The following is a 27,861-nucleotide window of genomic DNA, read 5'->3' on the forward strand; positions in this document are numbered from 1 at the left end:
GGGGCCTGAGGTAGCTAAAAAAAAAAATTCTGCTGATTGAAAATGATTTTCAGTCAAGGAAATCATTTTCGATTGAAATAGAAATTTGAGGATCTTTTCGAAGATCTTTCTTGTGCAACCCAATAATTAATCATCATGTCAGTTAAACAAAAAAGTTCCTGTAGTCAGTAAGGCACAGTAGGATTAGTTGTGTACAGAGGTTTTTACTTTTTCCCCTGTGCAGCAGTGTCCGGGGCTAACCATGCTGTTCTTGTGGAGAGCCATAGCCTAGTAGGTTTTTATAGCTCTTCATAATCACCAGGGGTTAAATACTTGGAACCAATGTCACTGTTGACTGACTAAGCTCGTTAACTTATTCCTTAATTTCTCAAGGTCTTGAAACAAATGCCCCCCAAGAAAACTTCAGCTCTCCGGAATCGGGGGTTGCCACCCCTGTTAGAGATTCCCCGTCCCGCGCTGGCACTCTTGTGTCCTCATCTGCTACGTTGCAAAGACAGCCTGGTGAATAGAAGGGGAGCATGTCCAGGGGCTGCCCGTTGTGATTCTGGTCACCAGAGCTCGGGTTTATAAGAACTGGAGCTGGTGTTAAGCTTGAAAGCAAGGCACGGTGGAGTTGGAGGTGGAGTTTTGTGCTCTCACGGGGGCAGGACCGTGACCTTCTCTCACTGTGTGCTGAATTTACAGGGGCGGATTCGGGACAGATCTCCGAAGAAACCTGGAACTTCTTGCATTCGATCTACGGGGGGGGCCCGGACGTGACTCTGCGGCCGAGCGTTGCACACCAGGACTCCGAGCTCTCCCATGCAGAAGAGAAGATAGAGGTGGAGACCCGTTCTGTGTAATTCCTGCGCTGCGAGAGAAAATAAACGCACCCCTTTTTTGCACTCGACAAGCATTTTTTTAAACATTTTGGAAGGATGTCGTCATTTTTCTTTTTTTTTAAATTATATGGGCATTGTTATTTTTGACAATCGATGGAATAAGTACACGACAAAAGAAGTACTGTATTTGTATAGAAGTTTCTTTTGCCACTGAAGACAGTAGTTTAGACTAACAGGCTGTGATTAAACAAGTGTGTTGACCTACTGTGCAGAAGAAGTTATAAATGGTGTTTTTTTGTAAATCAAATAGATTAAAAACCAGCCCTTGTATTTAAACTCCGATTATGTACTTCAAACTGTAAAAAATGCGATGCATACCATAGTAGTCATTTTAGAAGTAAATCTCTTTATGAAATACTGTCTTAGAGAGTGGTTAAAAAACCAAAAACGGATAGCTAAAAGGTTTTCAAAAATGACACAAATTTTAAGGTTATCAAGGGATACTAAGTACTTACTAAGTAGTCTCAGGAAAGAACTGTTTTGCACTGTATTGTGACAAAGAAACAGCATGCTCACACAAGTGATGCCTGATATATTTTGAATGTACCAGTACATGAAGTACTTATGTTAAGTCCTACTGTTTTATTTTTATTTATCCTATAATGGATTAAATCTAATAAGTTGTCTTTTGTGAGAAACACGCCAGCTCAAGGGCGGGGCTATAAAGAAAGGCTGTGCACAAAAGAGAACAGGTTTTAAACAGGTTTGTACTTTTACAACTTTTCTTTGATTGCATTCATCTGCATGTAAATGCAACATATTGTACACTTAAGCAAAAACTTTCTGTCCCGTCTGTGAAGATATATGTACAGAATACATAATGATTTATTCAGATCCAGGGATTTTTATTTGATGCTATTTTGGGAAAAAAAGGCATTCTTTTATGTACATGGGCATGATGGTTTTCTGTGTTAAGAAGCTGGGAAGGTAATTTGAAAGGTGCTCTTTTGTACTTGGGGGGAAAAAATACACATGGAATGCTTCATAACAGGTAAATACAGTATGTTCTGTCATTGGTTGATGCTATTATAACCTTAAAAAATCTGAAAACCAGGCTCTTCAATAAAAAGTGTGATCAGACTCTTATGCTTTACAGTTATTGATTAGCTGATAGTAACATGCTTTCAGTGTAATGGATTAAACTAAAAAGAACACATTCATTGGACAGATAAGCAATGTCACTTTTATGATGCTACGCTGGCTTTCTGCTTTCTTCACACAAGGCACAGGGATGCATGAAGCAGTCGGATTAAAACCCTGAAACATTTCCCATGGACGCAGCTACAAATGTAGGAAAGGCTGTGCAGAGTCCTCTACGTAGCCAGTGTACTGCGAGTGATACAAATGTGGATTAGATTACCCTGGCAATGTCAAGATAGCATAACAGCTGATCCGTGAGCTGTACAAAAACACCACAGGAGCCCTTTCTTTCCATTCATTTTGCTCATATATTTAATGGAAGCTTTCGTGTACATTTATTTGTCAAGCTGATGTTCTGTTAGCAGTCTTCCCTGCATGCACTGCATCTATTGTGCCAGTCTTGGGGGGATATGATAATCGGGTACAGAGGCCACTGCTCTGAGCAGCTTTAATATAGCTCAAAGAAACCAAACTGGAATTGTTACCGCATGGTTAAGAGCGAGTCAAAAGCTTTCTCACCTTAAAATGCGTAGCTAGTGGTAAGATATGGCCAAATTTCTTCTTAGGTCAGCATCGGTGTCTCGATGCCATGCAACAATCGGCTTTCACTTCCTGAGCTGAACGCCAAAGGCTCCCTGAATCTCACCAGCCGAGTCACCAGCTTTGGAAAAGCTCCGCAGGGCGTTGTTGTGTCCAGAGAAGAAATGAATTGATAGCTTTATAACCAAGACTAAATGCCAGAACAAGTCGGGATAAAGTCATGGACACAAGTTTGCATGCTGGCCTGGAAATCATGAGAAGATATATTTGTGGTGAAGATAATCATTCAACCACACAAATTAAATGTGTAATTATTTTGATTCACAGATGTAAGTTGAGACTCCCATTTTATACGAAATGGCTTGATGTAAGAGAACATTTTTTTACTGCCTTCTTTTGCATTTACTGCGAAATCTGTATTCTGGACAAATTTTGAAATTGTAGGTAAAATTCTGCCCTTTTCTAGGGAAATTCAAATCAATCCACACCTTGACTCAGGTGATTTTATTTAATCTGAATAAAGTGAGAGGAATGCTGGGTATTTACAGAAGATACTATGCAGGCAGGAAACTGAAAAGAAGACCTACGATCGTGTGGAATGTGACGTTTGCTCCCCGTTTCATGAAAGTTACAGCAGAAACTGAAACTTTTAAATCTGGAAAGAGCGTGTAAGTGTGCCTGGGGGTTCAGAAAGAAGGAACAGGTAAGCATGAGTCGTTCTATTTCTACACAAAATGGTCACAACTCTAATGTACAAGGAAGTGAGCTGCAAAAATATGAATGGCACGAACAATAGAGATAACAAAAAGTCAGTTGTGCCACCCTTATTTACTGTTATGGACAACTAAAATTTAAACAGGAATTTTGTTTAAGGATATGCTTGTGGCAACCCTGCTGGTTTTAGGCTGTCATTGTCAGGTGTGCGCTATAAAGACTAACTGAGGTCAAAGGTCACAGCGTATCCTGTGATTTTATCCACCTTCCGCTGTTGACATAGAGCACTTCTCTCTGCTGCTCCAATCTTTTCCTTTTCCTGGGGCTTTTCTTCCAAGTTCTTGTCTTTCTAAATTTTCTTACAAATGTTTGGCCACACCTTATCCTGATCTGAAAGCGCTTTGCAGAGTTGTTCTTGGAGGGAGACAGAGTTTTGCTCTGTGGTATAATGGATATTTGGGGGAAAAAAAGAACTTTTCTTATTGTGTAGGTCTTCCACTTTGTCTCAGTGGACGTGGACTGTAGCGATGCAGCCCAACAAGACGCTGCGGTTTATTTTGTTGTTGTTGTAAAACAAGCGAGGCGACTTTTCAAGCGTACGCGTTATCACTCCGCTTATAGCAATACACATAGATCAAAGGGCGCGTTAGATGGATTCATACTGATGTTTGGGCCTGCGCAGTCGAGGACTATAAAATAAATGACTGGAAATGAACCGGGGTGGTGAAGCCGGGCCAGGAGATGGAAAAATGAAAACTACATCCAGACACTCTGATATACTGATACCCTATCTATTGTACAATAACAATAAGTAACATTCTGTTGCCGAATATTGCTAGCTAATGCCTTGTCCTCAATTAGGGGTATTTAGGATCATATACAATCTGTTTTAAAAAACTTTTAGAAATTGTGGGTCAGGTGTCAGCACAGAATTTATACCTTTCAAGGACTGGTTAACTTTATACCTAACTCGTACACACCAGGAACTTGGCCCTCTCGCACATTGTAGTCTTTTTCTTTTGTGTAAATATGGAAAGAATGACACTTTAATGAAATCGGAAAAACATCCATCTCACCCCTGTCTGATGTGCAGAGAGCTGCATGATGATAGAGGCCAGTCACGGTTATATAACCTGAGGACACCAGGGCGGTAACAAGCCAGAGGAAGTAATTAAGCCCGTCTAGCCTGTTTCACACTTACTAGCTAATCGATTCAAGGATCTCATCCGGCCATTTCTTGAGAGAAGCCAGGGTATCGGTTTCAACAGCACAGCCGGGGAAGCTTGTTCCACACCCCCACAACCCTTTGGGTAAAGAGTGGCATCCTGTTCTCAGTTTTAAATGTACTTCCATGTAGGGTCTGCTTGTGCAAGCTTGTCTGGTCTTGACGTTGAGTGCCCGGGTTCACGAGAGACATGTACTTTAAAGATTTCTAATTGCCTGCTTTTCAATACACTCTTAGGAAGCAAGATCTGGTTAAAGGAGGACTGGTCCGGTACCAAGGAATTCTTCTACCTCTGTTTTCTATTTGAAAATGTATTTGTCTCTTTTGATTTTCACTCTGGGTCATCGAGCTCTAACATAGAATTGATAATAATTAATCGTTGCTTACACTTCCACTCAAAGCGCTTTACAGGTAATGGGGATTCCCTCCACCCCCACCAGTGTGCAGCCCCACCTGGATGATGCTCCAGTATACTCCCCACACACCAGCTCTCAGCGGGGAGGAGAGCAGAGTGATGAAGCCAGTTCAGAGATGGGGATTATTAGGAGGCCATGACTGGTAAAGGCCAGGGGGGGAATTTGACCAGGACTCCAGGGTAACACCCCTACTCTTTTCGAGAAATGCCCTGGGATTTTTAATTTTTAGAATTGCTGGCTTGTATTTCTAAAATCCTTTTGGTTCTTAAAATAGTAGAATGAGGCAAGAAAGGGGCATGAAATCTGTGCTTGATGCCTGGAGTTCAGCATGTCTCCCGTTTCAACGACTGCGTTGAATTTGGCCAGCGGGACCATGCAGCACTAAGAACAATTATGATGAGAGAGTTTGACGGCGTCGTTCCCACCTGTGTCTGCACCTCATTAACTGATACACAATAAGAGTTGTTTTGAAAGCTGTAGGGCAGTAACATTTTTAAGCCAAACTGAAACAGAGCTCTGCTCACAGTACTTACTGGAACTGACAAACATAAAGAAGATTGTTTTGCGAGACTAAGTCCTGGGCTTGGGGATCTGTTAAAAATCAATCAGTTGGCTCAATTAGGGTTCAATCAGCTTAAATGATTAAAAAGCTCAGTTTTGGACCGAGACCCAAAGACACAGTCCTACTTCGAGGTAGGACTACAAAACTGTCACTCAGTGTGGGGAAAGCATGAGTACTTCCGGTGTACATGCTCTGTTCACCACTAGGGGGCAGAGCATCCCTGAAATCCACCTGTGTGAGGCTGTAGGCAGTGCTATGCTCTTGTCATACTGATGAATAGGACGACAAAGGATATGGGTGTCTGCTAAGCGAATAATATCGACACGAACCTTCCTGAGTTGTGTGTGCTAAAGGTCACGGCCAAGCACTTAATGTAAGTTGAAGAAACGTAAAGTTCAAATTCTTGAGTAATTAATGATCCTTTGGGGGTGACTTGGAGGACATCATAATGATAATTATAACAGCAAGCATCCTAGTAAGATCTTAACTCTTTAAGGACGATTCGCGAACACGCCAGGATTGACAAACATGCCACTACTTAATTGTATATGTATTGTCAGGTTTTATAATTAAGAAAGGCTTACAGCAGGCGGCCCGTTCTTCAGAAATATAATATATTTTCCACAGCCAGGCACCCGTGCTCGTATCGGCTATAAGGACTGTGTCCTGCCGAGTGGCAATCGATTCCCTGAACCGGCCTTAAGGCGTGCTGGGCCCTCCAACCCTGTGCTCTGCAAACCAGCCCAAAGCAGAGCTTGCAACTCGGGACGCTTGTCACCTCTACGACGGTGAGCACCCACATTCCCAAATCTCAGGTTTTATCCTCTCTGTTGGGGGGCGTCCCAGCTGGAGCCCCGTTTTTCACAGGGCGACCACGCAGCAGCTCCGTCCCTGTCGGTCCAATCAAGTGACCAGTGAACCCATCTCCTGGCCCGGCTTCGCCACCGCGGTTCATCTCCAGTCGTTTGTTTTATAGTCCCCGAAAAGCTTGAAAAGTCGCCTCGCTTGTATAACAACAACAACAACAACAACAACAACAACAACAACAACAAAACATATAAACCGCAGCGTCTTGTTGGGCTGCATCGCTACTGTCCACGTTTGCTTGCTTGGATGACAGATAGGCTACCTAGCAACGCCAGGTCATTCGGTCTCTGTCGCATCAGGTTAATAATTATGCCCTCCAACCGGGAAAGGAAACAAGACGCACAATAGGTTCACAACACCTTATATAACAATCTCCTCTTGGCCCGTTCATTTTGTTTTTTACATGGAAAAAGTACCACCACTCCACACAGACGGGAACACGAGGTAAGGGGGACCTGTCAGAGCAAAGCGGTGAATGACATAAACCCTGATCGATGCGTCTGCCCTACTTTTCGACGTGAATATATACCTTACTCTCCACCCCGAGGGGACATTAAAGTTTTTTATCAATTCAAGAGGTCAGCCGGGTGCGCGCTCGCCTAACGCGTGCACGCGGAAAGAGCCACCTAATGCTCAAACATTAAAGACGAAGCACCGGCGTTCAATGCAATAAACACCTTTAGTGTCCAAAAATCGGTGCTCGTTAAGTTCTCGTGTCGTGACTCGAATGCAAAATCCCCTCCGAACACCTAATTTTACGCCGTCGATATTTAAACGCAAGATTTGATTTATTTTTATTTTTTAAAAAAAAAATACTTTTCACCTATATTTCTTCTCCTTATTAATGTTCCTCCTAATTACGCCAGTCCTCCCGCGCACCAGCTTGGTGCACCGTGATCTTCCCCAGCTCCGGTTACTACACGAACTTCAAACGCGATCGTTAAAGGGTAAAAAAGGGTAAAAAAAAAAAAGACAAAACAACAAAACTAAACTAAAATACGGAAATCGAGCGAGCACGGCCATGCGACAAGCCAACGGGAATAAGAAGACTCGTTTCAGCGGGTTGATCCCAGAGCCAAGGCGCTGTGCTGCAGTGACCCAGTATTGCAGGATGCACGGTGCCCAAACTGCAGGCTCGTAGTGCACACACACGCACACACACGCACACACGAATGCACTGCTGTGCCGAGCGCGGCGGGATTGTGGGATTCGGCAGCGAGCCGCGCACACGGAGCCAGGGGATAGCCAACATGGCGGCGGCCGAGAGCGCAGCGAACCCCTTGCGGAAGTGAGGTAAGCCGAATTCTCGGGCTCTTAAAAAAGCCGTTTATTTTACCCCCCCCCCCCCCACAGCACCACCACCACCCCCCCCCCCCCGCCGCAATTAAAGGACGTGCCCGGGTCGCCACCGAGTAAAAAGAGAGAAAAAAAAAAAGTGGAACTTCAAGAGGAGAGGGAGAGGGGGAGGGTGGTGGTGGTGGTGGGGGGTTCGGCCAGGCGGTTCCGAAGAAGGGGGTCCGGCGGATAACGTGTGTATCGCTGTCGGGAAAGTTGTTGCGCCGAGCGGCCGCCTAACCCCTCGCCTCTCTTCCCCCCCCCCCGGTCTCTCCTGCAGCGGTCGCCGAGATCGGGCCATCTGCTCGCTGGAACTGGGTTAGCACAGGGGGCTTGCAGCCCTCCTACATTCGTACATATTTGGGTTTTTTTTTTTTTTACCCCTACCCCCCTACCCTAGCAACCCTCTCCTTGTTTTTTTTTTACCCCGTGTTGATGTGCGGCTGGCTTGAACGTAGTTTCTGTTATTGTACGCGACTCATTTATTTATTTTTTGGGAGTGGGGGGAGGTCGTGCAAACCATGCCTTGGTCACCAAGTGCGAGTTAAGCAGCAGCGGCAGCAGCGGGGTGGTGGTGGTTGGTTGGAGAGGAGGGGGGGGGGTAAAAAAAAAAATTGCATACTAAATTCGTGTCAGTCGTGGTGCATCCATCATGCAGCAGGGTGCGACCGAGCTCAGCTCAGCTCAGCGCGGCGCCGTGGTGCACGTTTCGTGGCTGATGGCTGGGACTCGTAACGTGCAGTAGACTCGGTAAGCGTTGGATTTTTAAAAAGAAAAAAGAAGGAGGAGGAGGAGGAGGAAAAAACAACAACCCCAGAAACTCGTGGTATCAAGTAAGCGGCCGTGCGGCGGGAGTGGGGGACCTCTCCGGCGGGGTTTCGGCTGCAGCCTGCCCGGGCAGGATGGGCTCTCTGCGGGCTGGAGCTCCTCGGCGGTCCCCCCACCCCACCACCCCCAGAGCTCCTCAAGGCCCACTCGCGGAAAATGAACGGGGGAGGAGAGAAAAAAAAAACAACAACTGCGGGGACTGGGCAGCAGCAGCAGCAGCAGCAGCCGGCGGAGAGGAGCTTAAAAAGCTCTTCCGTGGGCCAGAAACAGGACAACACGGAGACGCTCAGTCTTTGATCAGCAGAAACCGCTAAGCGTATTCCGTCTCGGCTGTGAGTGCGGGACCTACAGTACGAAGTTGTTGTTCAGTTTCTCCGCAACGTAATTCTTTTGTATTTTTGTTTTTTTTTTGGGGGGTTCAGTGGTGATTTTTTTTCTTGTTGTTGTTGGTGGTGGTGGTGGTGGTACACATTTACTTTTCACCGGGACAAGTAGGTGGCGCGGCGGTTTAGGTCCTTTTGCGTGTACACGGCGAACGCAGCAGTTTTTGAGCAAAAAAAAAAACTTTCCGAAAGGGAACACATGTCAAATTAAAGTTCGCGTCCGACACGCTGCCGCCCGCGTTTAATCAGGAAGTAGCGATAAACACGTGCGATTTCATGCATCAAAGCGACAGGGCTGAGGACTGCTGGGCTTTTAAACAGCGTGCGAAATGGTTTGTTTTTCTTAAATACGTTATATAGCGTATCAGTTTTTTCCCTTTTCCTTTTAAAGCATGTGGAAGGTATATTTTAGAATTACTCTTTCGGTGTCTGATTGTCATTAATTATATTATTACTGCCCCGAGTCGTGACAGCTGGGAACAATCATTGCACACTTTGTCTTCTCCTTTGAGTCCAGATCCTAAGCACTGGATTTTGCACTTTAATGGCATCGCTGGTAATAACTATTGCAAAGCTACTGGACTTGACGATACCAATCTTGTATTGTTTAAAATTAAGATTGGCTGCCCCTCCTCCCTAAAAAATGGCATTTGAGTGAAGCATGGCCTCTGACTCAAAGAAGCTTGGTTCAGTTCAGAGTGTTTTACTTCCACATGGGAGGACTGCTTTTCCTACAGAAAGACTTCCCCTCCCTCCTTTGCTCCAGTCCAAACCCTGGTCATCTCAGGTGCTGAAAGGTCCCAGAGGTTAAGTCCGCAACCAAGCTACACTTGGCTGGGGCCAGCAGCACAGACTGTTAATCAGTTGCCAGGAAGATGTCAGTGGCAGTGGACTGTATGGAAAAGGCTGTCCTGGTCATTGGTGCACACAGGTCACTCATGCAACAGAGCAGGGAGGTGTGCGTCTCCAGCTCGTGTCCGAGCAGCATTTCAGGGGACCTGACGGTTCGATTAACTCCCGGTATCTAAAGAAAACATTTATCCGCTTATTCCAGTTCGGTTAATTCACGCGTAGCCGCTGTGTCAGTTAAAGTGTACGTCGGGCTAACTGCGTTTTATTTAATTGTTTTAGTTGTAGTGCAGAGTAGTACTTCTTTATTTTGTCTGTTTTTGTTTTAGAGCGAAGACTAAGTTATTGTCGTCACAATCAAGTAGAAAATGCTTTTCAGAACTGTGTGTTTTATTGAAGGGTTGTCTTAAGTTTTTAACCAACTGATGGGTTCTTGCATTAAAGTAGTCTTGTGTGTTGAACTGTGGGGGGGGGAGATTTAAACATCCGTTTAAGAAGGCTCAGCCATTCTGGCGTTTAATCATTTTAAAATTCCGTGCTAAAAATGCCATGCTATGTCTGGTTTAGTTTTGTGGTTCCTCTGGAATTGTCTGGCTGTCGTTTTCCCAAAATCGGGCACATTCAAAACAGGCAAATTCTGTTTGGAGGTGTTGTGTTGATTGGTGGCGAGATCTTTAGTTCTTTTGCAAATTAAAACAAAAAAACTGGAAATCGAACAGGAATATTGAGGATAAAGCTCACAGAAATCGGATACTCTGCAAGACCACCTTAAAGTACAAAATTTCACTCATCCAGTGCGTGGGCATGCGCTGGGCCCACTACCCAGACTCCTCCTCCTCTGGTCGCAGGAAGACGGCAAAGGTCAGAGGTCATCTCCGGGGGGTGGGGCTGTTCCCTCTTGTGTGGGGGGTGTTTGCAGAAGGGGCAGCAGCAGTGGCTGTAGAATTGTCATACGAGCCAAGCTCAGAAGGTCATGCTGAGCTCTGGCTGTTGCACCTGCAATGATGTTTTGAGCACTGACGAGTCTGGACCAATTAAGATAAATTTGCATTACGGGATAGCATGGAGGCTGCTTGCAGAATTCTGTCAGCCCCCTTGAAAGCTTGTGAAGAAGCGCGGTTCGTTCTGTGCTGTCTGAGGGTCGACCTCCTGTCTCGGAGTGCAGCAGCTCCTCTTCTTCCTTTAGCTGGACTTTCGTCGTCCGTTCCTCCCCAGTTGCCGGGCCTGTTGCAGAGTTTAGAAATGGTGCCGAGAACCGTCATACTGTTAGAAAGATTGGTGACCAAAACAAGAATGGCGAGGGAGTTGGCAGGTGAAAGCAAAGAGGCTGAAACGTTAGGACAGGAAAGTAGGTGTTTAAGCCATTCTTTATTCCCGAGGAACCTGAAATAGTTCACTACAGGAGCCCCAGGCCAGCGGAACATGACGTTACAGGTTTCAGACTTGACCTGGGGTTCTTGTCTGCCCTGCTCTGTGCAAGAGGTATTAGTTTTACGGGTTCAGATAACCTGGTCCCTACCTGATGAGCTAATGGCATTTTGTATTCCTTTGGTACAGATCTGTTCTTCGCCCTTCTAATCTGTAGAATAAAGCTTACGTTTATCTTGGTCAGTGCCACTGACCTCTGACACTTATATATTATTGGATCCACAGCTCTGGGTGAAGCTTGGAGCTGATTATGATGCTGCTCTAACAGTTGTAGGTTCCCCAGTGAAAGAGCAGCACATGCAGTGTGTTACTGACAGTGGAATTAACACACCTCCCCTTTTTTTAGAGCGCACTTCTGTGTTAGTTATAGAAGTGTGATTAAATTTTAATTAAGCATCAACATTTGCATTTTATGGAGCAAGAGACAAAGCTCAATCAGGTGTGTCAGTGTGAACCCTGAATAAAGTCTGGGAGCACAAGGTGAGTGCACCCCATTTCTGAATAAATTAAATGGTCAAGTGGGTTTTAATTTTTTTACTTGTTTTGCTAAAAAAAAAAAGAGGAGCACTTGTTTTTTTGGACACATTCTGAAACGTTGCAATTCAAATATGGTGTTTTCAAAGCAGCCTGCATAATTTCAGGGTTTAATTCAGAATGATCTCGCTTCTTTCTGACTGCGACGGGGCCTTCTTGCACGTCAGCTTTGCTCCGAGTGTGATGGCTCAGACAGGGTGCTGTCTTTCTTTAATGTTATGCCTTTCGTTCATGCATGGTCAGTGCCCATTAGCTTGCAGTGAACCACTTAAGGCCTGGTAAAATGTAGAGTTTACTACAGAGGGTGAACGTTTCTGTCTCTGAGCTGTGTTGTTTTGTTAATAATGAAATACAAAAAACTCTCTTGTGTTTTCCAAATTTTGGGTCACTCGTGAGGGAGACAATGATTGTATCGTGCACAGTACATTGATTGGGATGGATGATTTGTTTTATTAGCTAAGCCTCAGGGTACTTTAAAGGAACTACAGTGGAGTATACAACTTGCAGTCATTTATGCAACTTTGATGATAGATCGTTATGCAGTGATTAATATTTATACATGCAAGCTTTATGTATAGTGCATTACTTTATATCAGGTTTGTAGCCATTTTAACTAAAAAGAAACAATAAAAATGATACAGAAATACACAAATACAGAATACAAAGTCTCGTTCAAGTCATGTGTTGCATGCTGTTATTGTGGGTATAAGAGTTAGTATTGTGAGTTAGCAAGTGTCGCAGGTGTATATTCAGAATTGAATGCATTGGAGTAGAGGTTGGACAGTGGGCCTGTGGTTTAGCCAGTTTCATTGTTCAGGAATTTCTTTCTTTATGGCCAAAGTGTGTCTCTGTGGGCTGAGACTAAGCTTACCCCTGGGCAGTGCAGTTAAAAAAAAATACAAAAAGCACACAATGGGTCACCATCTCCAGCACGTTTTCAATTAAGTTCTAATTCCATCTTATGGTGCTCCATGTTATTTTTTACCTGTACCATTGATAGTCCAAAAGGAGCCGTACAGGAACTTCCCAGGTCCTCCCTCTGAGTTAAAAAAAAAAAGTTTCAGAATAGGACATGCGTTGAAATGTGTTACCTGCTTTCCTCTGTGACAGAGTAAGAAAATCTTGGATGTGAAATGCACCTGCTCAAAGGAATGAGAACTACTGTATGCGCTACAGCATTTCAATAATTAAAACCTCCTTTTGGGTTGTGAGCCAAAAACGTGATTTTTTTTTTATTATTGTGGCCCTCTTTGAAATAGAGGATGAAATGGCTCTCGGTCAGATAGACCCGTTGGCTCTTCAGTGTTAAGGACTGAAGCAGTTACCTGGCTGTATCCCTTTAGAGCCTTCAGTTAATTCAGTGTGGTTCCCAAACAAGGGTCTACTGAATGAGGCTTTAAGGCAACAGAGAATTGTCACACCAAGAATGCAAACTATAGGGGGTTGCCTGTCCTGTTAATATCTGTGATTGGACCTGGAATACAGGGTAGAATTAAGATGGTGAGTGTATTATGGGACCTGAGGACCTAAGTGAACTGTGATTCTCATGCTCATTTCATTCAGGGTGTTTTGAAAGGTGGCTGTGCCGTGTAGGGTTGTCTGTAAGTTGTGTGGCAACAGGGGCAGCCCTGACATTCATGTTGTCAGCTCCAGATCAACATTAAGCAATCTTACATGACACCCCCCCCCCATCACTCATCAGCTCTTGTCAATCATTTTTGAAATACTTCAAGAAACGGGCACACCTTTCTGAGAGCACATTAAATGTTACAGCGTATTGGACTCATTTTTTGCAGGCGATCATTTTGTCCCTGTCCCTTTTGTGGTACTTGATTCCAAGGCGGGAGAGTAGCATTCCTGAAAAAGTGTGTGCTGTATTTTCTCTCTCTCTCCAGAAATCCTGTATTCTGAAGGTCTGACACGCTGAGAAGATAGTATTCAAACCATTCAAAGGTGTTGCATTAATGTCTGGTACCTGCATTTTTCAGTAGTTCATGAAAGGAACTCATACTAGAGAAGTAAGATTTGGGATGTTTGGTTATGATTCAGTTTTTCTTTTAAAATCTCGGTTATCAGTTTGGTTTTCTTTTTTTTTTTTAAAGTGTGGTGACCATACGACTGAGTTCTTACCTGGAAACTTTGAAACTGGATGTGATTTTAAAACTGCGCTAAAATTGAAAGACTTGATTTGTAAGTTCGAGCATGACAATTTTGTGGCGATTTAAATTAGTCAGGAAAACCAGTGCATGATAAACTAGTGATAATGATCAACTGTTTTCTGCTGATGTTCTTACTACTTGGTTGTTAAAAGAGACCTGGGCACTGTTTGTAAGAGCAGGAGTGTTCACCTTGACGTCCCGGCTCAACTTCACTCTTGGCCTGTCCAGTCTGGCCTCCCTCTAAAGTTCCCCTCCCGCTGACCTGCAGAGAAGTGGGGTGGAGTGATCATGAACGATGTGTGAGCTGTATCTGCCATGTGTCACGTGTGTTGGGTGCAGTGGGTTCCCTCCCATGAATAAAGCACCACGGGAAGCATGTGGATGAACAGCTCTTTTTAAATGCAATGAAATATTTCTGCCCACAGTCAGTCGGAGGGAGCAGCTGAGCACCATTTCTGATTTGTTTGATAGCGTTTGAGCATTTATAGCAAACAGCAGTGGATCTTTGCACTTGCAGTCATCTCAGAAATAGTGTAACACCACATTTACAAATTAAAGTCTTCCATTTAAAGGGAAATTTAAATCCTGTTCTGCTGTACTGTTTTGATGAGCACTTAACCATATGGTCTGTGTTTTTATTAAGCCTTACTGGTAACACCAGGAAGGATCTACACTGATGTTGTTTACTTGTGTGCAGCAAAATAAAAACTTGGGATATTACAGATGAATCTCTAATGAGGATTTTGTTTAGATACACTCTTCCACTTGTTATTGGCATTCACCATTTCCTGAAAGGAGAGGAAGTAAAATACAGAACAAGAGAGAGGCAGTAAAAGAGGCATGTTTTTATGTAAAAGAATGAAATAAAAAATATCAGTGCTCCTCATATTTTTTTATAAAATGGTGTTATATTAATAATAAAATTATTAGCTGTGATCTGTATTTTGTTGCAAAATGGAATGAATACACAATTCTTAAATGTTTTCTGATGTTGACTGTAAAGCAAAAAAAGCCAGGTTGTTTGTTCTGGACTTCTAGTAATGCTTTGCTGTCTGTCTGACCCTTTGACATGTTTGTCAGTGTCTAACCTAAATGTTTAAGCTCAACTAAGAGTCACAGTTAACTATAGGAACCTCCGTTCTGCACCAAAAAGCAGCGTTTCAGTTTGCATAGTATAATATGCAGGGGTGATGCCTGTCGTACACATTCGGACATCACTGACTGTCCTATGTCCACCATCTCACAACTTTGTAGCCGGTGGCTGAGAGCTAAGAGCTTGTTCAAGCTATTAGGCGAGACGGCATCCTGCACAGACCAGGTAAAAGGCAGTGCAAAATATCATGATTAACACAATGTGTACAATATCCGTACATCCGTTCAAAGCCATGAGAGTGGTTCCATAATCTTTGAGACGTTTTGCGGTAGGATAGTTTTTTTTTATCCTGCTCCTTAAACTGAAACAAATGAAGTTATTTCACTTCATAAGCTATGACACCCTTGAAAAGGAATGTTGATGCTTAATTACAGTCTGTGACAAGATTCTCCAGTCAGTTGTTTTCTGACAGTGATTGTAAGAGAAAACTTGATAATTTGCCTTTTTGTTGACTTCCAGAAGACGAAAGATGGTTTTGACATTCCTGTGATTGTTTTCCTCCACTTCATTTCTCTGCGATGAAGACTCCGGTTTCTCTTTGAAATGATAAGAATTGTTGTCATTGCTCCTGGCTTTCTCCGAGCACACATTTTAAATGGAGAAAGTTTTGTCAAATATTTTAAACCCCAACGATCAGTTCAGGGAGGTGCTGCTGCGTGGATACTTTTGCAAATGGTTTGCCACGGATTTCATAATGTGTAGTTTTTTAGTGCCGTGGGTTTTTTCTTCACTGAAAACTGAAAAATGTAATTGCATCTGGTGTTAATAATAACTAAAATGGTGTGCTTCATTTTAGGGGGAGATCACGAATGACTTCTCGGCAAGAACAAGAAGTCAATCAGTCCCTCTTGCAGTTTGGTTGCTTTGTTGTTAAGTGAATTTACTATTTAACTTTTGTTGTATCTACTTTTTTTTTTGAAGGACACCAGCGTTTGTGCCTCTACCACTTAGTTAGGACATGAGTCCAGGCTGTGTACAGAAGGTTTTCGTATTGTCTGTCCGAAATGGATAGCATTATAGCTTCGATCAGTGACACTGAGTCCTCATTCCACTACTGAAGTGGTTTGTCTCCTTTAACCTGCCTGTATATGACAATCCACTGATACCAGGAATCGTTCATTATGGTTGCTCTTTGAACCTGCTCTTTATTTCAATTGCAAACTACTTCCTATATATATACTCAATTATTCTGTGTGCTTTTTTTTATTGCTTCCCCACATTCAGATGTGACGGGTAGATCCCTTTCACACTTCACAGCCTGCAGCTCTGAATCACACATGTGCCGGGTCATGTGTGTTCCTGCTTTTGCGCTCATCAATGTTAAATTTAGTTTGATAAGCGTCTGCCCATGCATCTGCAGATTTAACCAGTCCGCTAAGTATACTGTAATCCAAGCCAGTGATACTCATCAGAAAGAGCAGTGGACCTGAAACAGCTCCTTGCAGTACTCCACCACTAGATCTGTCCCTTAAGGTGACACTATTTGATCCTTGCAAACCAGCTCTTGTTCCATGTGCATTTGCTGCCTTGGATTCCTGTCGCTTTCACTTTGGGATTCAACGTTCTCAAATGAAATATCTCATGGCGTGCTCTAGCCTTTCTCCCATGTGACTAGTCTTCGTTGCTTGTTGGAGGATTTCTAGTAGGTTAAATGTGACCTTCCTTTTCTGAATTAGTGTTGGTTATCTCTTAACTCTTTTTTGTTTTGTAACTATTCTTGAGGTACAGCTCATACTTACTTTACCTCTAGGGCTGACTGGTCCCTGGTTTGCTTTCATATCAGTGTTTATGAATCGGCCTCATTAGCAATTTTCCGGTCGGTGCGTACAGCACCATGCTTAGTGAGGGTTGAAATATGCTAACTAAGGAGAAGATCTGTGAATGCCACCCCTCATTTACTTTCCTAATACACCTGGGAAAATATCAGGCCCTGGAGATTTCTTAAGCCACCCCAGCCCCGACAGAATTTCTGTCTGATATACTACAATTACCGAACACTGGCGGTGCGCCTTCTCTGAGGCATGCAGTTATTTATGTCTTCTCATGTGAATATCCATTGAGCATACTGTCTTTATATTTCATTTCTTACCTCAAGTATACCTCGCATATAAATACCTTTATATTTATTTTCTTCACCTTTTATTGTTGCAGTAACAAATTTATTTTTCTGTGTTTTGCAATATTCTTTTTCTCTCTCGGCAATTACGATATTTTTTCAGCTGCTCCTATTGTTCACATAATCGAATCTCGGAAAAAGATGGAAACCCATTTAGTCTGCGGAGTGATCTTTTTTTTTCTGGGTTTTTGTCAGAAGCTCTCCATTAAAGCCTAGACTTGGATTTATTTGTTTCGGAGATGGATTTGTTTTGACGGTGGCAGCTATTTTGTTGACTCAATCTGGCGGTTTTTCTAGTTCACCATTTTTAAGCTCCAACTCATTTCTTCACAGTTTTATTTTGGGGTTGTGGACACTCATTTTGGCCTCAGCTCAGTTTTTAGTGCCTTTGCTTGCAGGACATTTGAGATGTTCGGTCCCACCCTTCCAGCTCTTCTGTCTGGGCTGTCCATCCAGAAAAAGAGTAACCATTATTTTTGTATTCATCCCAGTCTTCCTCTCCTGGCCATGTTTCAGTCAGTCCCTCCGTGTCCCTGTAACCTGTGCATGCACTGGCCTCAAGTCCTTGCATTTTAATCCCAGTGGTCCTGTCAATGAGGCACGGGCATTTTAAAAGGAATGAGTCAGGTTTGCTCTTAGTGAGCCCCAGGGCTCTCCTGTTGTGTGCTCTCTGCTCCCCAGGTTCCTAAAGTCTCCCCAGCTCCTCTGCGCGCAACCCTGGCCAGTTCACTGGCGCCTCTCAGGTGCCTCCTGCTGTCAGCAGCTCCCATTTTCCCCCGAAGGATCCCCAGTTTAGGTTCCATAAACCTAAATCCTTCTGCTTTGCCACCTGCCTTTTAGCCACCTATTAAATCTCCATATTCCCTGTCTCCCTGGGTTCTCACCTAGGATCAGGATCAGAGTTCCCAGGAAGACCGCGTGGACGTTCCTCCTCTCGGTTTGCAAGCTAAATTCGTAGATTTTTTCTTGCAGTGCCATCAGCCTGCTTTACCATTTGTCTTTGACGTAGCCCATGCCAGCTAGATCCACTCCTGCTCGGCCCAGGAGGCGTGACAGAGCTGTGCACCTTCTGGGTGCTCTGAATTGGTAGGCGCTGGGAAAGAATAAAATTGACTAGCTGAGTGATTGAGCTTGCGTCATCCTGGACATAAGGCAAGCAGCAGACCATCTGAGACTCCCATCCCCTTTGCACAGTGCACTATTTATATCTGAGATGGAGTTCTCCACTATCACTGGCTTCCCTTTACTGGGAGCACTGGGCTTGGTCCTCTGGGGCTGGTCATTGCTCCTGTGAGTCTCGAAGTGTTGCCCCTGTGAGGTGTGCATGCTCCACACTGCAGCTGTGGCCTTTGGAGCCCAGTTCTCTCCCTTCTCCTTGCCTGTGGCGCAGTGCCTCTGTATGGCTTGTTAACTGCCGAGGTCAGCAGTCTTGAGCCCACATATTTCAGTTTTGAGGTGCCCTGGAAGCCAGTCACCCAGCTGCAGTGATCTTGTGCTTCAGTTTCTTTTCACCTGTTTGTTAAATACCCCTTTTAACCCCACCTGAGGTTCCATAAAAAAGATGACGTCTGATGAGTTTGATGCAAAACATTTTTTTAGTTTTGAATATGGAGGTAGTTAAAACAATTCTAGGTGACTAAGAAAACCTATGCTGAACATAACAGATGAAAAACAAAACTCTAATAATTAAAATCCAGCCTTTTCAGGGGTTTAAACACTTAGATGTGTCTGTGTATTAGCATATTCTTTCCTATACAGACGGCGGAACATTTGCCTCATTACTGTCAATTTTTCTGAATTTTCTTGGGTTCTCTGTAGGTGGCATTTGGGCTGAATAGCATATCATAAGCAAGGAGTTTAGTTAGGAGCTACAGCTCTGCCAGTAATTATAGTGACAGTGCAAGGCAGCCCATATTCCTAATCGGCAGCACGATTCCATGCTCATCATAGTTATGCTTGAATCTGTCACTTTCTCAAGACATTTTTCATCATATGCATCCAACTTGGATTGCTTTGAGTCAGAAGGGGTAAGAAATATTATGTGCTTTCCTTCAGTGTCATTGAATTGTGTGGGAGATGTCTATAGCCTGTCTTCTATAAATGTATATGGAATGATTTAGCACTAGACAAGTCATGTGCTGAATGGCGTTTTCACATTCTAAATTGAAATGTCCGCAGGCGGATTATAATGTGTGAAACACACCTGTGGCCGTTTCTTTATTCACTAATTGCGGATTTAAAAATAGCAAGCATCAGTGAACAAGAACGTGAAACTCATGGTTTGTCGAATAGGAAGGTTTTTAAAAACATTTAACTTCTGGTCTGAAGCCTCAGAAAAAAATGTTATTGCCGGAAACAAACATTGCTCACCTTGCAGGGAGGTGTTTTGGATAATTGCAGATAGGGATCAAATTCAGTCCGGTTTCCGTTTTAGATAAGGAATTAACAGATTAAACTCCACATTTCACAGCTTGGTGGGTATTTACAGTGGTTTCTCGCAGGCTTTTTTCCTTCAGTTATCCACTTTAGCTGCTCATTGTGCGGCTGTAGTTCTTTCCTTCTGTGATTCTGTATTCTTAGTAGTTAAATATTCTGATGCATGTGCTGGCCCATCCAGTTTTAAATTCTTGATTATGTACCCAGGCATTTACCTTCTGCTTAGGTGCAATGATTTTCAGATACAGGAACGTTCTGATTTCTTAGACTGCTTTTATGCCCGGCAAACCACTGCTCTTTCGGTTTGGACAATAAATCCGGTTACAGATGTTCAAAACTGCAAGCCCTTGAGAGAGTGTGCTGTTGCTTTAGGTTACTTTGAGGTTTTGCCTGACTGGGTAGCCACTGTAACCTTTGTACTGCAAGCAAAGCGTCTGAATCAAAACAATTATTTGTATATTGGGGTTCTTGATTAGATTGGATTGTGAATGCTGTGCATCGAGAGAGCTTTGGGAAATTTCTTCATTTAGTATCCCATGTGTAATACTCTAATGTGTATGCCTACGTTCATGTTGGATTTTAAGTGACAAGCACCAAGTATGCAGTAATGGAAGTTGAAAATGATGTAGCGCAGAGTTTGTGTGTCAGAAAGCACATGTGACTGGCAACATTCTTCTTAAGACTGTTCTGTCAGGAGCAGGCACCTGGAGTGCAGATTAGATCTGTCTATTTCACAGTTTTTCCTTTTCCGTTCCTTAGCCCCCCTGCACTACATTTGGAAATGACAGTACCTGAGTGTGCTGCCTGTGTAGTATCGCAAATCTGGAAAAGCTCAGCGATCACTGCAAGAAAGCGAAATATTTTTCTTCCCATTTTACAATCTCGTTTGATGCATCATTCACGTTTGACTCCCATGGAACCTTTCAAGGTCACACGTGTAAGTCTGTTCTGTTGGAAGTAAATTTCCAGCTCGGATATTTAAGACTTAAGCTGGGTCTCAAACAGAAAACATTATTATTTGCTTAGCAGATGCCCTTCCTTTGGGCGTCTTACAAAATATGCAGCAATAGTTGAAACAGATGCAGGTTCTCTGGTAGGGTGGGAGTACTGTATGGTCACTAAAGATCGGGATGTTCAAGAGACCAGAATTTTGTGAGTGAAAGACTAAGCAAGAAGTGGCAATAATATGCGACACTTTTGGAATCTGGTAAATAATTTTACAATTAATTCAAAGAGAAACGGGAATCTGGTGTTAGGGGTATTATCTAAAAAAACGTTTGTATGTTTTGTTGATGCAAGTTCAGAAATGTTAACTGCACTGGATTTTTTATTTGTTTCTTGCTGGGGGAAAAAAAAAGCCATTGTTTCTGAACGCAGCTGGAATAAATTTGATTGTTACTTTCTAGTTCAGCCTAAGATCCAGCCAATTAGCATTTTTTTAAACTTCTAAAGGAGAAGCAATATTTCATTTCTACATTGCAAACTTCTCAGAAATTCAGCAGAGTGGGAATGTGTCAGAATTAATGCCAGTGTGAATGAGTGTGGGGCTCATCCTGCACTGAAAATGGGAACCTTAGCCCGTTGTGCCACTTGGCAGTGTGTGGTCAGAGCAGTTTCACTTCGATCCCCAACTTCACTCCTGTCAGATAGTTGGAGAAAAGTGTCCCAGTTTGTGTGTGGTTGTTTTTTCCTATGCTAGTTATAATGCGAGTAATTTAATCTCAGGGAAGAACAGAGTAGCCCCACAGCCACTTCGTCAAACGTGCAGAGATAATACTTACTAGTGTGAACTGGAAAGGCTCGGATTATTTCCGAGATTTCCAAGATTTGTGATTCCCACAGATTTATTGAGATTCCCGTTTATTCAGACACTGCAAGGCAGAGTTGCAAAGGCTGGAAAACTCTTTAGAAGTGTGATAAGCGTACACTATGTATCCTTTTATTTTCTGTAGCCCTGTCAAGGTTATACCTACATGTGGCTGAAGTAGCGTTCCATCATCACAGTTATTTGTGGTTTTCGAGAATTCCATTCAATATCTGATCCAGCATCAATAATGTCTGGGTTCCCTTTAAGACCCAAGGAGGGTAAGGTTTTGAGGTGAAAGTGGAAACCGGTTTCCCGATGTGCCCTCAGTTATTCAGTCCTCTGCAAAAACAAGTTATTGCACTGTGATTTTACTGAAGGCGCCCAGGTCTGCAGGATTATTGATGTATTGCACAGTTCACCATTTTGCTCCTGGAAGCATCGGGTATTCCAGTCAGCTGTACTGACAAACAGCACTGTTTGAGCAGGATATGTCCCAGCTTCCGCACGGAGGTGAGATGGAAGGCGTGTGGTTGGGATGTGTCACATCCCCCTTTTCTGTCTTTGTGGGTGCCTTCCATTCTCATCACCCGACCCCTATTATAGTGATCGTTCTCACTTCAAACTAGCTGAATTGCACACCCACCTGCTCTTAATGTCTTGAAGGCACATGTGCGATGGCTTTTGGGGAACACGTGATTGTTTTCCCTACATCCGTTCTGTATGGGTTGCTTTTCATCGACAAATGAATGCATACATTTCTGTGTGAGGATTGTTTTATACATTGAGTGCACTGGAACATCAGATGCTTCTCTTTTTCATGCTCTGCCTAATACTGTTTTTAAAGTCCATGGACTCCAGTTGTCTACCTTCCTTCTTTCTGGGTTCCTTTCTGACCAGCTTCCTGTCTGACTGGAATTGCTGCTGGAATTCTCTGTGCTTCCAGCCACCGTAACTGAGTGCTCTAATAATAATTGATGATTCCTTACACTTATATAGCGCTTGTCTTTAAAGTGTTTTACAGGTAATGGGGAATCCCACTACTACCACCACCAATATGTGGCCCCCCCCACCTGGATGATGTGATGGCAGCTATTATGTGCCAGTAGGCTCACCACACACCAGCTCTCAGTGGGGAGGAGAGCAGAGTGATGAAGCCAGTTCATAGATGGGGGGTTATTAGGAGGCCGTGATTGGTAAAGGCCAAAGGGAAGTTTGGTTCTAAAAGAGGGTGTTGCGCCACTGGATGAAAACTCAGATTTTCATGTTTGGAAGCTTTTCTGTAAACCAGGAAGCAACCCACAACCACATTACTGATCTTGAGAAGGGGCTAACAAGTCTTAGCAATTTTGCAATTTTAATATGTGCAACATCATTTCCTCTTCTGTCACCATATAGAACAGCATGGCAGAACTTCACAGCATTCTAAAATTTGGGAACAACACCCAATGCTAGAATTCTATCCATTTAATCATAGGTACAGCTTAAAATTTGTCATCGAGCTTTTAACGGTTTCTTGGTTCATACACTCTGTATATTATTTTTTAAAATCCAATTTATTAGGTTAAATCTGGAGATAGAGGATTGTTTTGTTCTCAACTGGGTCATTAGCAGTGCAATATTAAATACTTTATTGGGATCTTCAAATGGCATCATCTGGTTTGGCCAGTTAAGGCGAATCTGCATTGTAACTGGCAATTTGTAATGTAAAGGTGCTGATCTTAAAGGGAGAACCCTGATGTGACCATCCATTCAGTGAAAGCGGAAACTTATTACAGTCTGTCTAGTTTTACCCATAAAAATGCTACTCTGTTGTCGCTTGCTTGCTTTATTGTGCATATACATTTTTCTAACCTGTTGTATAACTGGATGCTTTTGTCTGCGCTAAAGAACACAAGGTCACATCCTGCAGTACATTTAGTGCTTTCAGGAAGACCGTGGTTTATCAGATAAATGACAGGTGCACATTTACCTGTAAAAAAATGTGGGAAACAACCACTTTTGGGGATTTGAGGCAAGTACTGAAAAACAAAATTCAGTTAAAAACCTCTACAAGTTTCCTTAACTTTATGGGGAGTTAATTTAATTTGCAAACATCAGAGATATTTACCATTGAATATTAGCAGTTGGAATGCATATGTAATTTCATTTCATACAAAATGTTTCTGTAACATTAAATGAAGCAAGGTTTCTGGTGGATATTTCTAATTCCCAACCCATACTGGTAGTGTTTGACATGTAATGTTGTTTTATTAACAAAATTAGCCCACTGTTGATTTGAAAAGTTATTCTGCTTTTATGTTAAAATGTTCAGTTGTTTTGCTGGTCAGATTTGAAACAAATAGTCACGTTAAAACGCGATGCTGAAGGGTACTAGTTTTTAGTAATTGTTTTTAATCCCTAGATTGATATGAAACCATTTTGCATGTGCAGTGCTCAGTGGCTGCCTGGGCTGTGTTCTGGTTTTAACTTTTTCTGGGTGTCAGTCTCTTGCAGGTGCAATTTAAGCGATGCTGTGGAGAGGACCATGATGAGGAGATTCTAGGGATTTGCCATAGTATGGCTGCTTCTCGATCCACGCGTGTTACAAGATCATCAGTGGGGATTAATGGATTGGATGACAACTTTTGTGGTCGAACCCTAAGAAACCGTAGCATTGCCCACCCGGAGGATTCCTCGCCCAACCCTCCGCAGAGAGCCCGGTCTCCCAAGAAGAAGCAGGACTGCCAGCAGCCGCCCTCTAAGGGGACTACCTCCAGCAGACTAGCCGACTCGAAACAGCCGCAGGGTTCTAGAGAATCATGGATGAGCCCCAGGAAGAGGGGGCTCTCCTCCTCTGAGAAAGACTCGAACCCTGACAAAGCAGACAACTGCGACCGGAGGCCTTCGAGGGAGGTGTCTCCCGTCCTCAAGCGCATCAAACGCTGCCCGCGCTCTGGGGATGCTCCCAGCTCGGAAGAAGAATCTCCGGTCAAGCCCGAGAAACCCGCGGGCGATTCCAAGGAGGCGGAACGCGACGAGGACTCCCCCGGCCCGAAACGAGCCCGACGCTGTCTTCTACTGGACGATTACGACAAAGGGGAGATCAAAAAGGTCGACAGCCCCGCGGGCAAAAACAGCCAGCCTGTGTTTTCTGACGAGGCCGGCCAGGTGACCAATGGGCTTGACGAACAAGACTTGGATGACGGTAAAAACTGCACGGAAGACGCCTCCAAACCGCACCGCGCGGGCTCCTGTGAACCCGCCGAGGATATCGGTGCTGTCCCTGCCAGCACGCGGAACAAGTCTTTGTCGCTGCTGAATGGCAGCAAGGCGGACTCTGCCCTAGACCCCGATGATGTGCCTTGTACAAACTCGCATTCTGAGCAGGCGGAGCCCAGCGCCCCCACGGCTCCCACAACAACCGCCGGCAGCTCAGCCGCGGTCGAGAACGAGCGCGCCCACCCGCGGCCGGCGGCGGCCTCTTCGCCAGAGGAGCTGCCGGCGGGAAAGGAGCCAGAGGAAGAGGTCGACGTGGTGGGGGACGGCGGCGGTGGCTCGGCCAGGGAGTGTGGCGTGGAAAATACCAATGGTGGCCTATGTGCTGTACAGGACAACAAACCAACCTCAGGAGAACCCGAGCCGCCGGTGGGGCTGGATGGCAGCCCCGCTGAGGCGGCCTCTTTCACGGAACCTCAAGAACACAGATACACACTGAGAACCTCGCCGAGGAGGGCCGCCTGCAGCAGGGGCAGCCCTCACAAGCTGAACTCTCCCTCTAGGGACAGCGGGCCGGCGAAGGAGGAAGAGAAGGAGGGCACAGAGAACCGGAATCTGCCGTCCGGCGAAGCCAAGTCGGACAGCGAGCCCGGCGCGAAACCGGACCCGGCCCCCTGCGACGGGCAGGGCCCCCCTGGCGAGCACGGGGACGTAACGGTTAAGTTAACGGGAGAGTCAGGGTTGTCGGACAGCAGACTCTCGAGATCCGCCAAAGAGTTGGTGAGCAGCCACGCCACGGAGGAAGACGAGGATGAGGAAGATCCCGATGTCTATTATTTTGAGTCGGATCATTTGGCTTTGAAACACAGCAAAGAGTATGTGTAAAAACGTGGTAACTTATCATGCATTTTGTCGCTACTTGCAGGTGTACTGTACAGTGTGCTTCTACTTGTTGCTCCGATTTGTTTGGTAAAACGTTATGTAAAAGTTATGAGTTGTTGTTGTTGGTTCGTAACAGAATAAAGTAGGAGGAGAGGGAGACCCTTGGCACATCTTGCAGATGATTTGGTCAGCACTGTGTGGACTGTAAGGCGTCGTTGCAGTGTGAAGTGTCCCAAATTCTTTGGAGAGGATGTGGACCGCAGGACAGCAACATAAGAGGAGCGCGGTGTTGGCAGGGCACGCTTTATTTATTTTGAGCGCCGCAAAGAGGTTTAAACTTGAAGGAATAACCAGCTTATCTTGTGCTTCAATGATAGACTTGTAAAAGGCGTAGATTAAGAGGACCTGAGCTGTGTATTCTATAAACCACACTTGGCTTGCTTCTCGGCACGTGACATTAACTATTACTTGGAGCAACATGGTCCTTTTACTATGTCCCATTAGAAAATGTGTAAAGGTGTGTTCATTTCTGTTCATTCAGGAATTCATTTTGGTCTAAAAGTGCTTATAAAAGCATGCCCAGAGAGCAAATTTCTGTTTGCAGTAGAATCTGAATAGCAAGTGATTTTAAAGGCTCAGGTCTCAGGTCAGTGCTTCATTTTCCATCGCGAGAGTTGCTCTTTGAGTGCTTGAAACATTAAGGTCCACTCTGATATTGTCTTGTTGTCTGGTGAAGTACTGAAATCCGCTCTACAGTAGTTAAAAGCTATTACTAGTTCAGAAAGACCGAGGTGTGTAATTTCATACCACTTATGTGCAACAAAAGAGCAACCAAATCAATTTAAATTCGGGCCTTAACTTGTCAGAAAGTGCAGCTCAGAACGAATTATGATACTAATTAACGTGTTAATGTCCATGAGCCCTTCTGATTGTTTTTAATCTGAGCAAAGTGCACTGGATTCCTTTGCACTTAGCCAAGTCAGCCCACAGCGTTCTGTTGCGAATCCAAAGCATTTTCTATTTGCCGTATTAATTTGTGGGAATAACAGGTTTCCAGTGAACTAAAGCCCTTTTAACAGCTCCGGAGCTGAGGACCATGTCTTGGAATTGCACGTCAGTTAAGGTGATGAGGCAAAACAGATCGATAGTTCATTTCCATTGCAGGACAGGCAGTCGTGCCCCCCCCCCCCCCGCTGTCGGCAGCGTGCTTGTTTCAGGATTGAGGGTTGAGGCCGTCGCACTTGGGCAGGCTGCTCCCTCTGCGCCGATCGCCAGCGGGTCCGCCTGTCAGCCTGCCATACTGTGCCGAGAGAGGGCAAGGGGTTCTGAGCAGCGGGACCCCCTGGCGGGGTGCTGAACCTCCTTGTGGAAACAAAACGATGTCTCTGCGTTCTTCAGCTTGTCCGTCAGGCAAGGGAAGGTGTGTCAGCGAACGTGCAGAAGCTCAGTTCGGAAACAATAAGGCTGAAGCCTCAAAGCACTGAGCAGCAGAACTGCACGCCCTTGAGCCTGCCTGTAACAGAGGGGATTGGATTGGGCTTTCCAGGGGGGTATGGGGATCAGCGTGTCACCGGGAAAGGGTGGATGCTTTTCCTGCTCAGATTTTGATGTTCATATAAATCCTCTGATTGATCTGCCCAGTGCTCTTTTCCCTGCAATTAAAGAACATCTCGATAGATGGCGTTAAAGCTCAGGATCTGTTTCACGGCATCTTGCTCAGCGCTTTGTCATTTCAGTTAACAGTGCAAACAGGAAGCGGCTTCTGGGGTGCATGTGTGCTGTAAAAAGCACGCTTGATCCATAGAAAGGGTGAATAGAATATTGGCTTTTAACTGCCGCTTCACAGTCCTAACGGTTCCTCTGAGAAGCGAGTGGCTGGCTGTACTTAACCTCAGATTCAATGACGCATTTTTGAGTTTGAGACATGATGTTACATTAAAACATGTATTGGTAGGATCTATCATTTGGTTAGTCTCGATTTACACGACAGATTCATTCCTGACAAGTGGCTCATAAATCAAAAGTGTATACATTGAAAACAAATTCCTGGTAGGAGTGCATCCACTTCCAGCCGTGAGGAATAAAAGCAACGTCGCATTTCTGGAAGGTGTTTATATAGTTGCACTAAGTCATTTTGAAATGTTTAGCAATTTCTTGTAAATGGGTGAGTGGTGAACTGTGTGGAAAAAATGCAGAAGTCCTGTACCCACAGACACTTCTGAACAGCTCTGACTCTTCTGTCTTTTTACTCTGAGCCTTTTAAATGCAATGTTTGCAATCTCTTACATAACAATACGACTTTGTTCTGATCTAGATTTTTATCCGATCGTTGTCGTTTAATCGTTCTGTCATTTCAATCTTAAGGTTAAAAAAATCATTTAAAATGGGCATTTTAAATCTTGATTACCAAT

The 27,861-nt window shown here is 44.2% G+C and overlaps 2 protein-coding genes across 11 annotated transcripts in view; both read left to right on the forward strand.

Moving 5' to 3' along the window:
* The window catches only part of usp33 (ubiquitin specific peptidase 33), a 30,801-nt gene extending 28,840 nt beyond the window's left edge, over positions 1–1,961 (forward strand). For both annotated transcript variants that reach the window (XM_088926551.1, XM_088926552.1), the window contains exon 24: positions 685–1,961. In XM_088926551.1, coding sequence (XP_088782677.1) covers positions 685–842 — 158 coding nt within the window. In that variant the 3' untranslated portion in view covers positions 843–1,961. The remainder of the gene's footprint in view (positions 1–684) is intronic.
* A 5,577-nt stretch (positions 1,962–7,538) lies between these two features.
* Positions 7,539–27,861, forward strand: part of zzz3 (zinc finger, ZZ-type containing 3) — a 32,360-nt gene continuing 12,037 nt past the window's right edge. For 2 of the 9 annotated variants that reach the window (XM_088926554.1, XM_088926559.1), the window contains exons 1-2: positions 7,539–7,638; positions 23,867–25,443. In XM_088926554.1, the coding sequence (XP_088782680.1) occupies positions 23,930–25,443 (1,514 nt within the window). In that variant the 5' untranslated portion in view covers positions 7,539–7,638; positions 23,867–23,929. Of the gene's footprint in view, positions 7,639–7,949; positions 7,999–8,109; positions 8,431–8,864; positions 8,890–23,856; positions 25,444–27,861 lie in introns of those variants that run through there. The other 7 variants (XM_088926560.1, XM_088926558.1, XM_088926553.1 and 4 more) reach the window with 7 other exon arrangements.

The sequence above is a fragment of the Atractosteus spatula genome, chromosome 11 (assembly GCF_055471065.1).
Source record: "Atractosteus spatula isolate fAtrSpa1 chromosome 11, fAtrSpa1.hap1, whole genome shotgun sequence".
NCBI lineage: Eukaryota > Metazoa > Chordata > Actinopteri > Semionotiformes > Lepisosteidae > Atractosteus > Atractosteus spatula.